This window comes from Stenella coeruleoalba, assembly GCF_951394435.1.
Source record: "Stenella coeruleoalba genome assembly, chromosome: 1".
Classification (NCBI taxonomy): Eukaryota; Metazoa; Chordata; class Mammalia; order Artiodactyla; family Delphinidae; genus Stenella; species Stenella coeruleoalba.
In genome coordinates, this window is record NC_137169.1 from 67717000 (window position 1) to 67733784 (window position 16785).

Here is a 16785-nt window from a genome sequence, read left to right on the forward strand (position 1 = left end):
ATTTCTATATACTAGTATCAAACAATCATCAACTGAAATGTAAAAAACAGCATTTACAATAGCATCAATAAACATGAAATTATTTAGAGATAAATCTCACAGAAGATGTGGAAGACCTGCACAGTGAAAACTATAAAACATGTCTGAGAAAAAACTGTAGATGTAACTAACTGAATCAAGAGATATACTGTGTTCATAGATCAAAAGACTCAACATTATTAAGATGTGAATTCTCCTCAAATCCATCTACAGTTTTCAACACAATCCCAATGAATATCACAGCAGGCGTTTTTACAGAAATTGACAATCTGATCCTAAAATTTGTATGTGAATACAAAGGACTTAGAATAGCCAAAACGAGTTTGAAAAAGAAGGATCAGAGTTACACTACCCTTTTCTTTTTCTTTTATTTTTACTTTTTTATTTTTTTTGGCCGTGCCGCACGGCTTGCAGTATCTTAGTTCCCTGACCAGGGATCGAACCCAAGCCCCAGCAGTGGAAGCATGGAGCCCTAACCACTGGACCACCAGGGAATTCTCTACAGCACCTTTTTCATATCTCATTATATAGTACACTAATCCGGGACTTCCCTGGTGGTCCAGTGGTTAGGACTCCACGCTCCCAATGCAGAGGCCACAGGTTCGATCCCTGGTCGGGAACTAAGATCCTACATGCCCCGTGGCATGACCAAGAAAAAAAAAAAAAGATTGTGGCATGGTGACTATAGTTAAAAACAAACAAACAAACGTAATATTGGCATCAAGAGAGACAGATAAATTGATGGAACAGAATGGAGGGTCCAAAAATAGACCGACATATGTAAATGGTCAATTGATTTTTTTCTTTTTCTTTTTTTTTTGCTGTACGCGGGCCTCTCACTGTTGTGGCCTCTCCCGTTGCGGAGCACAGGCTCCGGACACGCAGGCTCAGCGGCCATGGCTCACGGGCCTAGTCGCTCCGTGGCATGTGGGATCTTCGCGGACCGGGGCACGAACCCGTGTCCCCTGCATCGGCAGGCAGACTCTCAACAACTGCGCCACCAGGGAAGCCCTGGTCAATTGATTTTTGACAAAGGTACAAAAGTATTTCAGTGGAGAAAGGGTAAGTTTTTTTTTTTTTTTCTTTTATAAATTTATTTTATTTATTTTTGGCTGCGTTGGGTCTTTTTTGCTGCAAGAGGGCTTTCTCTAGTTGTGGCGAGCGGGGGCTGCTCTTCGTTGCGGTGCGCATGCTGGTCAGTGCAGTGGCTTCTCTTCTTGCAGAGCGCCGGCTCTAGGCATGTGGGCTTCAGTAGTTGCGGCTCACGAGCTCAGTAGTTGTGGCTCACAGGCTCTAGAATGCGGGCTTAGTAGTTGTGGCGCACGGGCTTAGTTGCTCCGTGGCATGTGGGATCTTCCTGGTCCGGGGCTCGAACCCCTGTCCCCTGCATTGGCAGGTGGATTCTTAAGCACTAAGCCACCAGCGAAGCCCGGATAAGTTTTTTCAATAAATGGCCCTGGAAAGATTGTTTTCCCATATACAAAAAAAAAAAAAAAAAAGAGAGAGAGAGAACTTGCACCATATACAAAAATTAACTAAAAATGGATCAAAGACCTAAATGCAAAACCTAAAACTATAAAACTTGTAGAAGAAAATGTAGGATAAATTATCTTTGGGTTCTTTGTGCCAGTACAACCCCAAAAGCACATTCCATAAAAGAAAAAAATTGATAAAATGGACTTTATAAAAATGAAGGACTTCTCTTCAAAAGACACTGTTAGGGCTTCCCTCGTGGCACAGTGGTTGGGAGTCCGCCTGCCAATGCAGGGGACACGGGTTCGTGCCCCCGGGAGGATCCCACATGCCGCGGAGCGGCTGGGCCCGTGAGCCACAGCCGCTGGGCCTGCACGTCCGGAGCCTGTGCGCCGCAGCGGGAGAGGCCACAGCAGTGAGAGGTCCGCGTACCGCAAAAAAAAAAAAAAAAAAAAAAAATTGGCTTGTCTTTTGACAAGCCAAAGAGTGGGAGAAAATTTTTCCTATTCATACATCTGATATATGTCTTGTACCTAGAATATACAAAGTACTCTCAAAACTTAATAATGGGAAAATAAACAACCAAGTAATAAAATGGGCAAAAGATTTAAACAGATACCTTCACCAAGGAATATTTATAGATAGAAAAGAAACATATGAAAAGATGTTCAATATCATTAGGTATTAGGGAAATGTTAAAACCATAATATGATGTCACTACACACATTTAGAATGTCTAAAATTAAGAAGACGATACCAAGTGTTGATCAAGATGTAGAGAAAGTATAGCTCTTGTACACTATTGGTGGGAAGATAAAATGGTACAACCACTTGGAAAACAGCTTGGCAGTTTCTTAAAAAGTTAAACATACATTTACAATAAGGCCTAGCCATTATACTTTATTTATTTACCCAGGAGAAATAAAAAAGCATATGTCCACACAAAGACTTGTATGTGAATATTCATACCAGCTTTATTTTTTTTAAGAAGGAGACTATTTTTTAATTAATTTTAAAAATTTATTTATTTATTTTTGGCTGCACTGGGTCTTCGTTGCTGTGCGTGGGCTTTCTTTAGCTGCCACGAGTGGGGGCTATTCTTCACTGCGGTGTGCGGGCTTCTCTTGTTGCGGCTCATAGGCTCTAGAGCGCAGGCTCAGTAGTTGCAGCACATGGGCTTAGTTGCTCCATGGCATGTGGGATCTTCCCAGACCAGGGCTTGAACCCATGTCCCCTGAATTGGCAGGCAGATTCTCAACCACTGCGCCACCAGGGAAGCCCAATACCAGCTATATTTGTAATAGTAAGTGGAAACAACCTAAATGTCCATCCACAGATGAATGATTAACAGTGGTTAACTCTGGTATATTCATACAACGGAATAAAATTCAGTAATAAAAAGAAATGAACTATTGATATATGCAACAACATGGATGAATCTCAAAATAATTATGCATGGTGAAAGAAGCCAAACAATAGAGTATACACTTGGATGATTCCATTTACAGAAAATTTAAACTAATCTGCAGTGACAGAAAGCATATCTGCCTAGGGATGGAGGTGGGAAAGGCTAGAAGAAAAGGGAGGTTAAAGGGGGTCTGAGAAAACTTTTGGGTGTAATGTGTATATTCATATCTTTTTTTTTTTTGGCCACGCTGCATGGCTTGAGGGATCTTAGTTCCCCAACCAGGGATTGAAGCCAGGCTACAACAGTGAAAGCACCAAGTTCTAACCACTGGACCACCAGGGAATCCCTACATATATATTTTTTTTTAATATTTCATTTATTTATTTATTTATTTAATTTTTATGGCTGCATCTAGTCTCCGCTGTGGCGCACGGGATCTTCTTGCGGTGAGTGGGCTTCTCTCTAGTTGTGGCGTGCGGGTTTTCTCTTCTCTAGCTGTGGTGCTTGGGCTCCAGAGCACGTGGGCTCTGTAGTTTGCAGCACGTGGGCTCTAGTTGAGGCACGCGAGCTCAGTAACTGTGGCACGCAGGATTAGTTGCCCCACAGCATGTGAGATCTTAGTTCCCAACCAGGGATCGAACCCACATCCCCTGCATTGGAAGGCAGATTCTTTACCACTGGACCACCAGGGAAGTCCCTCTCTATATATATATATATATTTATATCATGACTGTGGTGATGGTGTCATGGGTATATACATATGTCAGAACTTATCAAATTGTGCACTTTCAAAAAGTATAACTAAAAAAAAAAGTATAACTTATTGTATGTCTATTATACCTTAAAATTTTTTTAATTAAAAGTTTAAAGCCAATAGATAAAATTCTAAAAATTATTCAATTAATACAGAAGTAGGCAGAAAAAGAATAATAGAGGAGCAAAAAAAGAGGGGCAAACAATAAACAAATAGTAAAATGGTAGGCTTGAGTCCATTCATATACATAGTTACCTTAAATGTTAATGGGCTAAACACTGCAATTAAAAGATATTATCAGAATTTAATTTTTAAAAATGCAAGATCCAATTATATGCTGTGTCCAAGAGATGTGCTTTACATATAAAGGGATAAATAGGTTGAAAGTAAATGGCTAGAAAATTATACACCATGCAAACTAAAGAAAGTTGGCGTGGCTATTTTAATAACAGATAAATTCAAGACAATGAGATAAGAAGAGGGAAATTTCATACTGATGAAACAGCCAATTCAAGAAGAAGATATTATAGTCATAACATATGCATTTTTAAAAGTTTGAAATTGCATAAAACAAAAATGACAGAATTAAAGGAATAGACAGGGACTTCCCTGGTGGTCCAGTGGTAAAGAATCCGCCTTACAATGCAGGGGACATGGGTTCGATCCCTGGTCAGGGAACTAAGATCCCACATGCCGTGGGGCAACTAAGTCTGTGCGCTACAACTGCTAAGCTCGCTTGCCTCAACTAGAGCCCACGTGCTGCAAACTGCAGAGCCCACGTGCTCTGTAACCCACGCGCCACAACTACAGAGCCCATGTGCCCTCGAGCCTGCGTGCCACAACTAGAGAAGAGAAAACCCACACACCACAATGAAGAGCCCGCGCTGCCACAAAAAGATCCCTCATGCCTCAACGAAGATCCCACGTGCCTCAACTAAGATCGGACACAGCCAAAACTAAATAAAATAATAAAGGAGTAGAAAATTCCATATAGTTTAAGACTGATAGAACTAGGCCAAAAAAATTTTTTTTTAGTAAAGACATAGAAGACCTAAATAACACAATCAACCACCTTGGCCCCATTGATAATTATAGAATAATACATCCAATAACTGCAGAATACAAATTTTTTGCAAGGGTACTTGATACGTTCACTAAGTTATTCTGGGCTGCAAACTTACAAGAATCTTTTAACACCTTGCACCTTGTACCTTCTATACCCTGAATCTTGGGAAAAGCTGAGGGTTATTATAATTTATTACTTGCTTGGATGATGTCATTATTCTTTGAGGGGCAATTAACGTGCTATTTCTCTTAAAAAAATACACAGCATATTAAAAAATTAAGGCATTAAAATTATTCAATACTAATATATTTTTTTCAGGTGCAAAAAATTACAAAGCTTCATAATCACCCCAAGACTGCATAGAGCAAACATGAATGATATTTCTCAAAAGGCTGAGGTAAGTCTTAAAAGTTAAAAAATGGGGGAATCATAGGGTTGACTGTAGAATTGCTGAAAAGGGCAACTGGTGGAAAGGTCATTCACAGAAGTTCATAGTGACATAGTGTCAAGATGTAAAACATAAGAAGAGGTAAAATTCACAGGCTGGTCTTGGGCCCAGTATTTTCGTTTGGATTCTTATCTAGGAAGCATGATTATTAAGTTTTGTGAGTGATAGTGAAGTAGATGTGATGGCTAGCATCTTGAGTAGATTTTAATATCTTGATAAATTTTAGAAGTTATTTTTTCAGTATTAAAAAAACAGAATTGATGTATATACTTTAAGGAGAAAGAGATAATTCACTCTCAGGTGAGGATCCTTCTTAGCTACTTCTTCTAGCATCTGCAATTAAACTTATCTTAGGCCTTTTTCTGGTTCTTGGCTGTTGTTACTGAGAATTGTAATAAGAAGAAATCAGTTGCTGACACCTCAAAATTATAAACTTTAAAAAACCTTAAAATGGCCAATGGTACCATAAGTAGAAAATAAAATAGGGGCTGGGTATGGCACAGATTAATTATGCAATTTGCCATTATCACTAGAAGAAAGGGTTTGGTGTTCTGAGGCAATGAAGTTTTGTTTTCTGAAACTTCTTTTAGAGATCAGTTTAATTTTCTAAAAGATGAAAATAATTTGCTTTCCTGGTTTCAGATGGAGGAAAATCATTTCTCTAGTCTTTTAACAGATTCCTCCTTCTTTGGAAAGCTCTTTTGTCATTTAGGAATTTTCCTCTTAGGGCACCTCCTACTTGGAATGATGCAGCATTTTTACATATTTTCAACTTGGGTTTAAAGAAGTTCTAGATGGGCAGTATAGCAGTAGTAACAACAAAAATCACTGCTTGTGCACAAAGACCTTGGCTCACCTCAGCCACAAATGAGAAGTAAAGGCCTTCAGTTTTGCTGATATTAGATATGGAAACAAGCAAGAATTAGGCTTATGTGAATTAGTCTTAAACTTTTTGCTTTGTTTTCAACTTCATCTAACTTATTAAAATTAGTCTTGGTATCTTTTAAGCAAGAGATATAAAATCTGAATCTTTAATGTAATGAAATAGGACAATAAAATACAGGTTGTTTTAAATTGGAATCCAGTCTTCAGTTTTTATATTTTGCTAGCCTTCAGCTTCAGTGGAACACACCTACAAAATGGGACTTCTTTGCTTTATATTAATAACATTTTTACTCTCATATTTTCTGTAATTTCATTTTTCATACTTAGACTTTAGAAAGTATCTAATCAGATTCCGATTATACAAATAAAGGTTTCAAACTCATTTCTATCTATAGTCTGTTTCAATAAGTATTTCTTATATTGCTTATTCTGATCTATCTTTACCTAATTTCTTCCTTTCTTATTTTTTTAACTTTCTTCTCTTTATTTTCTTCTAATGAAGCTTCTGCTTTCTTCATCTAAACCTGTACCAAAAACCTATGTGCCAAAACTTGGCAAGGGTGATGTAAAGGATAAGTTTGAAGCCATGCAGAGAGCCAGGGAAGAAAGAAATCAAAGGAGATCTAGAACCGAAAAGCAAAGAAGAAAAGAACAATATATTAGAGAGAGAGAATGGAACAGGAGAAAGCAGGAGGTTATTTTATTTTATTTTATTCTCATGCAAATATTCATTTTCATCTTTTACATTTTATTTGTTATTCACATTAACCACATTTCATATTAACTATAATTAATATTTTCTGTGTTTATAAACTAATTGCAAACTCTGCATATAATATGATCTAGTCTAAAGTTTGGATATGTTCATATTAATTTATTTAACCATCTAGATTAAAGAAATGCTTGCTTCTGATGATGAGGAAGAGGTATCTTCTAAAGTAGAAAAGGCTTACGTCCCAAAGCTAACAGGTAAGACACTTGAGGGGCAAATTGTAAATAAAATTGCAAAAAAGGAAGCATACCAAAATATCAAACATGTTTCATATATTCTTAGGAACTGTTAAAGGTAAATTTGCTGAAATGGAGAAACAAAGACAAGAGGAACAAAGGAAGAGAACGGAAGAGGAACGAAAACGCAGAATTGAGCAGGATATGTTAGAAAAGAGGAAGATCCAACGTGAATTAGCAAAAAGGGCTGAGCAGGTATACACTAGATATTAATTTGGTATTTGCTTCAGAAACTAATTGTACAGAGTAAAACTAATCAGTATGCTGCCTAATCAAAATATTTTAATATAACATAAACCTGTTAAATAGTAGCTAACATGGAAATAAGATCTTAAGCACAAATATTTAATATCAAATGCCTAGAAGGATAAGGGCAGAATGTGCCTATTTCAAGGTTGAATACTGAGATGACTTTTGTTATATACCATCTTATCATTCTCTCTGCATTCCTTACACTGTCCACATTCCTAATTTTTCTTGACACATTAGAGAATTTTACAAAGATATAAGGCAAGTTCACACATAAACTATCCACAAGCATATAACAAAATGCTGGTCTTTTAATAGCAATCAAAAAATACTTGCTGGTTATTATCAAACACAGGCTTAATTAGGATATCTTCCTACTCAATTATTTGAAACAAATTCAAGTCACATTTTATTCAATAATGGTATTATTAGCTAGCTTAGCTTTGTTTTTTAAGTTGGGGACGGTAGTAGAAGGGAGAAATGTGTGACAGTCATTTCCTTCATATAGCCATTACTGTTGCCCATAGCCACAGAGGACAAATTAGAGGGAGAAAAACATTATTACTATGATTTTATATAGTCTCTTAATGAACTTAGAATTCCCATATATTTTCTTCTCAGAGCATGAGAACTAAGAAGCTGGTAAGTATTTTAAAATACTCAAGAATCTGATCTAATTTCCAGAAAAAGCTAATCTCTCCAAATGATTCATGTGTGTAATGACATAGAAACTTGAAATTCTAATAGTCATAATTACATTTTATTAAGTAAAGAACTGGTCAATTCACAAAAATTTCTTTAATATATTGATATCTGTTTTATATTACAAAAGATCTGTTGTCATAGAGACATAGAAAAAAGACACAGAAGACAGTTATATTGCTTATGTACTTTAACCTTGTCTACACTGTAGGATCAAAAGAGATGATCAATGTATTGAGCTTAACAAGACAATAATGGTATATCTCCTAGCGTTTTTAATAAGATTATATGAGTTAATAAATGCAAAGCACTTAGTACAGTGCCTGGTACAAAGTAAGTGGGCTATAAATAAATGTCTCACCTAAATGGTACATATAGATAAAATGTCATGAAATCATTTTAGTTTCTCCTCCGTCATCAGTATTTTAACAACTATCCTAACATTGTCTTCACAGTATATTGTCTTTCATAACCGTTTTTATTGTGAGATTGTACTTGGCTCTTTTTTGCCTACTCTTTAAGTGCCTTAAATCTATTTGCTATGCTTCTTTCAGTTTCTACTACTTTTCTTTAAAAAACGTGACAGGGAATTCCCTGGCGGTCCAGTGGTTAGGACTTGGCGCTTTCACTGCCGGGGCCAGGGTTGGATCCTTGGTCAGAGAAGTAAGATCCTGCAAGCCACACAGTGCAGCCAAAAAAAAAAAAACCAAACAAACAAAAAAATTTTTTTAAAGTGACAAAGAAGGCAAAGCATATGCTGTATTTGCATGTCAAAGAAATTTATTTACCCTGACTTTGCAAATAATCACTTTTATGGCACAAACAGCCATTTTTATGGTGACAAATAATGTCATATGCCGGATGAATTACAGAAAAGAATTGGAATTTCCTATATTTTATTACTTTGCATCTCTTTGTCTGAAGAAAGGTTGGTGTACTTTACCTCTGCCACCTCCAGTCATCAAAGATTAGTATTCATTTTGAAATGAAGTTTCGGACTTCCCTGGTGGTGCAGTGGTTAAGGATCTGCCTGACAGTGCAGGGGACACAGGTTCGAGTCCTGGTCCAGGAAGATCCCACATGCCACAGAGCAACTAAGCCCATGCCCACAACTACTGAGCCTGCGCTCTAGAGCCCACAAGCCACAACTACTGAAACCTGCGTGCCCTCACACCACGATGAAGAGTAGCCCCCGCTCGCCACAACTAGAGAAAGCCTGCACACAGCAATGAAGACCCAATGCAGCCAAAAATTAATTAATTTTTTTTAAAAAGAAATGAAATTTCACAAGGGAATACAGTTATAAGGAGGGAGTTCCCTTATTATAATAAGGGGATACAATATATAATAAATGAATATTTTAGGTTATATATAAAATATATCACTATATGTAATTATATTTATAATACAAATCGTAAACTAAGGTAATAAAATATATAATTAAAATATATGGTGTTTGGCAGGAAATGGTGAGTATGCACATGGGGTTAGTCTATCTCTTTTAAGTCTGTGCCCTTTTCCAAAAAGCACTGATTACACTACCACCCCGAGAACTGAATATGGCAGTGGTTTCAAAAAGAAGAAATATGTGTGTTGAGGTGAATTTGAATATGATGAAGACATTGGATACTCAGAGAGAGATGGAAGAAAACTAGTCATGAAAAAGAACCACTTTCTTTAGTAACCCTGGATACTACATGGCAGGGTGTGAGAGAATCTTGGTTAATAAAATTTTTAGCCTATTAAATTATTTGAGAATATGTCGGTAGAGCAATATAAGCTATTAATAGTAATTTCATCTTGCAAATATGGGAAGTCTAATTTTAAAACCTAATTAAATACATTTTCCACTCAAATCTAATAAAATTTAATCTATCTTTGAATATAAGAAGGCACGACATAGTCAAGAAGAGTCTTAATGTTTTTTTGAAAAATCCTCTTGTATACGTCCATATTCAAGAACACTATAGAAAGGATTCCTGAGTCAGACAGGTAGCTGAGTAACATTTAAGATAATTACCAGTTCTGAGATTCTAGGATATTATGATAAATTAAAAATAGGCATAGTTTGTATACTGGATGTTGGAATCAAAGACCAATAAAATTTGGGGGAGAATCTTAATTTGGTATAATCTGGTTATCTTTGAGGGTATTTTGATGGACAAGGTTAATGTCTAACAACTTGGAAAAAGAGAAGTTATTGGTGGGAGATTGAGATGTTGAAAAGAAAGGGGAGAAAGGAAGTTGATTTGGGAAGTAGCAAAAGGAGTTTTCTTTTCATAAATCAAAAGAAATAATTGGGAAGCAGATCTTCAATGGTAGTTTCTGAAAGCTAGCACTATAACTGAACTGAATATCTTAGTTCTCTATGAATATACTGAGACCATGGCCACTTAGGCAAATTCATCTTTTTCTTTGTTTGTTGAAACCCAACGGAAAAAAAATTCTATCTTTTGTTGTTTTGATAATGGTTTAAAATGAGCAAAGAATAAAGCAAAAATAACAAAAAAACACCCAACCAAACAAAGAAAAACTATTCTAAATATAGTTTATTATCTACTGTAAGTTAATAAAAATCTGAGAAGGTTGTAGCAGCAAGAAAAAGAAATTTGGGGTTAAAAAATTTAGAATTTTTCTTCCCTATGCTCTCAATGTCTCGCTTCTCACCATATCTCCTAGAACTTTTTATTGAGATTAACATGATTTGTAGAGGAATTGTTAGCACTCTTTTGAAGGGAAATAATTTTGTAATTATTTTATTACAGATTCATTAAAATTTTTCATAGTATCATTTATCATTCAATAAAACCTTCATCATTTATACAACAACTCAGTGTAATAAATAATTCTGTAACAAAGCAAATTATTCTGAACAAAGCTATTTAAAATAAACTATTAAGATACAAAATAGACTTATTTTTAATAAATGATTTGTTCAGAATAATTTCTTTTTCAAGAAATTTGGTATGTTAATAATATGTATTATTTCTTCTTGACAGAGAATATAGAAAAGTGAGATGATGAGAGAACAGGGAGTTAGCCAGCCCAGTTCCTAGTATGAGACAAGGTACAGCAGAATTCCCTTAGACTGAGTGAGGAACAAACTACTTCCAGCTCTTTCACTGGTGTTAAAAATCAAATTAAAACAATAAACAATCTGAATTTTTACTTTCTAACTTTTTCCATTTTCCTGTTGCTTATGTTTCCTTTTCCTGAGATCTCAAACATTGTGTTATTTAAATCACTTTTCTGTCATTTCTCACTCTGTTATGTATCGTACATTAGCCTGCCCCTCAAGCTAATCTTAATGGCCAAATTGAGCTCCCTCTTTTTGAATGAGGGCCTTTCCTACCTAGGTCTGTCAAAATATAGAGTAAACAATTATGATTTCCAGAATTATTTTCCCTTCTAAACTAGCCATGTGAACGCCTACACCTTTTACTGTGCTTTATTATTGTGTCAGTTATATTTTTGCCATCTATTTATATTATAAAATATAGTCATGATGATTATTTGATTGCTAATGATAGGTTTTCCTTTCGCTGTGGCAGAGAGAGAATGGGGAAATGTTTCTGTAGCTCCATTTAAATTGCTTAATTAATAACTGCTGGTTGTAAGCTCACAGCCAGATTATAAGAGTTTGGTCCATTATTCAAATTCCAGAATTACAAAGGTAGGCTTTATTTTAATTTTTTCTTAATATGTTGTTCCCTAGATAGTGATATCAAAATGCAAAAATTAATATAAAGTTTAATCTCTATTTAAAAGGACATAATTGGTTAATTTGGAGCAACATAAAAATACTTCAGAATGCTAAATTTTGAAATTTACCATAAATCACAACTAATACTTTTCAGTTGTATGTTTAAAACAAAAAGCAGAAATCTGATGTAATGTAATGATATAAAATTCTTATTCAATAGATTGAGGACATAAACAATACGGGAACTGAATCAGCATCAGAGGTAAATGGACATTTCCTTTAATGAAACATTCACCTAAAATTATCTGATTCACAAATAATCTTTCAATTAAAAAAATTAAGAGTTCTTTTATTATAAATATAGCAACAACAACAAGGACAAAAATATTTTGCAAAGCAAGATCATACTTTTGCACTTTCAAACGCTATAGCTTAGTGTTTTTAAAGAAAAGTATGTTTTTGCTTTCATGGTTAGAGACACAAGTCTCAATTTGAGATACTCTGCCAAGGCTGTATATTTCTTGAACTGTTACTAATAGTTGAGATTGTTGAAAGCTAACATTTGAAAAAGGCAGTTTTCTTTTCATCATCTGTCTTCTTTCCTCAGAGTTCCTGATAGTTTGTTTTGCTTATCACATACTAGCAGAGAGTACAGAATCTATTACCATGAAGGAATGTTCAAACCACAAAAATTTTAGTTATCTCTTTTTATCTAACAGAGAAAGTTAAAGATCAATCAATTTGATGGTGTGCCTAAAACTACAGCCACATAAATTGGAAGCAGTTTTATTTTAGGGGGCATGTGTTACATATTACAATTCTTTGTTTTTGAAAAAAGTTCAAAGGCAATAACAGATGATGTAATAGAACTAATTAACATGGATTTTAAAAACAAGTTTAAGAATATTTGAATAGGACCAAAGGCCAAAGAGTTTTGTCCATAATATAAATGTTTTCTAAATCACTTGGAAATACTGGGGTTTTTTTCCTTGCTAAAATGTTAGTTTTATTAAGTATTTAAAAACTTGCATGGAGAGAAAAATCAAACACAGAAACCTTTCTTGTGTGTTTAAACTGAAGCCATCCACCATCAAATTGATTTAGAGTATGCTCACATGCACATTACCTTTTGTGGGATGAGTGCACGGATAGTGAAATTCAGATAATTTCACGCAATTTTATCCAAACAGCTGTATTAACACCATCTTCTAGGAAAAAAGATGCTTCTTGAACCTGTCAGCAGTGGATTTCAATAAGATTGACTCATCATGTACAATGAATTCAGAGAAAGAGCTATTTAATAGAAATCTGTTAAAAATATTAATTTTTGTTCTTCATAACATTGATGGCAATGTAATGAAATTCACCAATGATGGAAGTCCCATGAAACCTAAATTTTGATTAGGAAGAAATATGCTAATTATCTATTTTATAAATTAGGAAGGAGATGATTCACTGCTTGTAACAGTGGTACCTGTCAAATCACACAAAACATCTGGAAAAATGAAAAAGAATTTCGAAGATCTAGAAAAAGAACAAGAAGAAAAGGAAAGGGTCAAGTATGAAGAAGATATAAGATATGAAGAACAACGTCGGTCTCTCAAGGAAGCAAAGTGTCTTTCATTGGTCATGGTAATTTTTTTTAATAAAGAACAAATAAAAGCAGTTAAGTTGGTTAGCAGCATATCCCTTTATGATTAACAGGTTTTCATTATGTTTTCTTAGGATGATGAACTGGAAAGTGAGGCAAAGAAAGAGTCACTTTCTCCTGGAAAATTGAAACTGACTTTTGAAGAATTGGAAAGACAAAGACAAGAAAACAGAAGGAAGCAAGCTGAGGAGGAAGCAAGAAAACGTTTAGAAGAAGAGAGGCGTGCTTTTGAAGAAGCAAGGCGGCAAATGGTAAAACAAACTGATATATATGTAACATTTATATATGATATTATAATACATAATTATATTATGATACATAACATTTATATATTATATTATACAAATTATATATTATATGTATAATATGTTATACAAATGTTATATATAAAACATTTAATATTAAGGGAGGTAGCTGGCTTTAGATAAGGTTCATTGCTATAAATTTAAGGAGATTTTCTATATACAAGGGTCTGATTTTGAAACTGTATACATATTCCATATATAACATGCATTTATATTATTTTCTAGCTTTCATTTTGGGATATTTTACCTAATATGCCTTAAATTTTTATTTATATAAATTGTTGTAAACATACAAAATAATTATTCAACAAATCTAATTTCTCTTCATCTGTTAGCTCAGCCTGCAATGTGTTTAATAGCATGGTGCAGCGCACTTTCAAGTCTAATCATAAGTGTACACTTAGTGTCAGTATATATATATATATATATATATATATATATATACTGAATATATATAGAGAGATATATATATGTGTAATGTATATAATCTAAGTGCTTAAGAGCATGGATTTTGGAGCCAGACTGCCTGGATTCAGATATCTAACCTTTATTGTGTACCCATGGACAAGTTATTGAACCTCTCTACATCTTAGTTTCCTCATTTGTAAAATGGTGAAAATAATTGTGCCTACTTCTTAAATCATTAAATGAGTTAATATAGAAAGCAGTTAGAGTAGTGTTTGGCATATAATAAGTGTTTCATTTATTTATTTATTATGTATTTTTATCTTTTTATTATTATTTTTTTTTTGACCTTGCAGCACAGCTTTTGGGATCTTAGTTCCCTGACCAGGGATTGAACCCATGCCTCCTGCAATGGAAGCGTGGAGTCCCAACCACTAAACCGCCAGGGAATTCCCAATATGTGCTTTAAAAATGTTAACTGCTATTATTATAGTAACAGATTTAACAACAAAAAATAAAATTGAAATAAGAAAACACTGATTCCAAATCTCATTGCAAGAATTTAAGAATGGAACATATGTAATTTTTTAAACTTTCAGACTTTCTTGATCAGTTTTCATTAATGATGTTCTGAGGTCTATATCTCCAAAATTTTAATTTTCTAGATGTTTGTTTGAAAATGTTGTTATTGGGTTGGCCAAATTTCGTTTGGGTTTTTCTGTAAAATGTTATGGAAAAACCCAAACAAACTTTTTGGCCAACCCAATATTTTGGGTAGTTACAGTTGGATAATACCTACACATTTTAGATATCACTGGTGGTCAATTTAGTGAAAAGACATAGAAATATCATTAATTAATCAAATCATAAATTTCAATGAGTATTTAATTAATTTAATTAGCATTACATTAGAATTTTAATTATAAAATCATAAAATTTGAATTGTATGTAAAATAGTTCCAGATAATGTTTTATCCATTTAATAACCATAGTTCATAGTAAAAAAAATCCATGAAAATTACAGAATGAGAACTTTATTATGTAAGAGACTCAGTGTGTGTATACTTGAACCTCAATTTAAGTACACACACACACTTTTATTTTTTTTTGGAAGATAAATTGTAGAATTTTTAATCAATGAAATACTATACAGCAATAGAAAATAATTAACCACAGGTAGCCCCATCAACACAGATAAATCTTAAAAAAAACTACAAGATTCAGCAAAACTGTAAGTCAATAGGACCACATACAGTATAATTTCTTATATGTAAAATTCAAAAGCTGCAACACTGAACAAATTTTTACATATTCAAACAAAGCAAAAGAATAACAAACACAAGATTAAGCATATTAGTTTCCTCTGAAAAGCCAGCAAAAGGTGGATGGGCTCTTGAAGGATACACGAAGACCTTCAAGAGTACTGGAAACATTCCATATCTTAAACTGAGTAGGACCCACATCTGTGTGTTGGTGTTACTTTTATTTATTTATTTATTTATTTATTTATTTTAACATCTTTATTGGAGTATAATTGCTTTACAATGGTGTGTTAGTTTCTGCTTTATAACAAAGTGAATCAGTTATACATATATATTCCCATATCTCTTCCCTCTTGCGTCTCCCTCCCTCCCACCCTCCCTATCCCACCCCTCCAGGTGGTCACAAAGCACCGAGCTGATCTTCCTGTGCTATGCGGCTGCTTCCCACTAGCTATCTATTTTACGTTTGGTAGTGTATATATGTCCATGCCACTCTCTCACTTTGTCCCAGCTTACCCTTCCCCCTCCCTGCGTCCTCAAGTCCTTTCTCTAGTAGGTCCACACACGTGTTTTACGTTTGTTCTGGGAGAGTTAATGTTTAGTAAAACTTTTAAATGATTCCTTAAGAATTTTAAACAATTAATCTTATCCATTTAAAAATTTGACTTGCTTGAGAAGTTTTATTTAACTTGAGTACATCTTTATTTGGAATTTTTCCAAATTTGATTTTTTAAATCATATGAGACGTTATAAAGGAAGGGGATTTTGGTCAAGAATACTAGAACAAAGAAACATTTCTGTGTAAGGTGGCTGAGTCTGTGCCTTTTGATTTATAATTCATTCCTGTCTTTGATTAATCCCAGTTTTTAGTAGTGAGTTGTTTCTTCGTTAGGTAAATGAAGAGGAGGAAAACCAAGACACTGAAAACATTTTTAAAGGGTACCGCCCTGGTAAACTCAAACTCAGTTTTGAAGAAATAGAAAGACAAAGGAGAGAAGATGAAAAAAGGAAAGCAGAAGAAGAAGCCAGAAGAAGAATAGAGGAAGAAAAGAAGGCATTTGCTGAAGCAAGGAGAAGCATGGTAAGATAGAATGTGACTGGAGGAGGCCACTGGGATTCAGTATGTTATGAGAAATCATTCAACTTTGGGGAATACCCTATTATTTCTGAACTTATATGCCAGAAGTAGGGATGGCATGTAAGTTATTAAAGTCTCCTATGGCATAACACTGTCAGTTAAAGGTGTTTGCTTCATTATAGTGTTGAGAAGTTTCTGATTAAATTGCTATGCCTAGCATAGAGAAGTGTATGTTATCTTCCTTCTCTGGGAAGGCATGTTTTCCAGAACTAAGTATCTAAGCGAGGAGGGAGCGGGGTTCCTACCCCCACCTTTCCTTCCCTCCTCTCCATTCTCTTCTCCTTCCCTC

At 34.5% G+C, this 16785-nt stretch overlaps 1 protein-coding gene across 3 annotated transcripts in view; it reads left to right on the plus strand.

The window, feature by feature from the left end:
• Positions 1-16785, plus strand: part of NEXN (nexilin F-actin binding protein) — a 58233-nt gene that overhangs the window by 19864 nt on the left and 21584 nt on the right. Inside the window, exons 1-8 of one of the 3 annotated variants that reach the window (XM_079923409.1) lie at positions 5096-5137; positions 6576-6767; positions 6964-7042; positions 7128-7276; positions 11956-11997; positions 13176-13367; positions 13461-13637; positions 16251-16439. In XM_079923409.1, coding sequence (XP_079779535.1) covers positions 5111-5137; positions 6576-6767; positions 6964-7042; positions 7128-7276; positions 11956-11997; positions 13176-13367; positions 13461-13637; positions 16251-16439 — 1047 coding nt within the window. In that variant the 5' untranslated portion in view covers positions 5096-5110. Of the gene's footprint in view, positions 1-5058; positions 5138-6575; positions 6768-6963; positions 7043-7127; positions 7277-11955; positions 11998-13175; positions 13368-13460; positions 13638-16250; positions 16440-16785 lie in introns of those variants that run through there. The other 2 variants (XM_079923408.1, XM_079923407.1) reach the window with 2 other exon arrangements.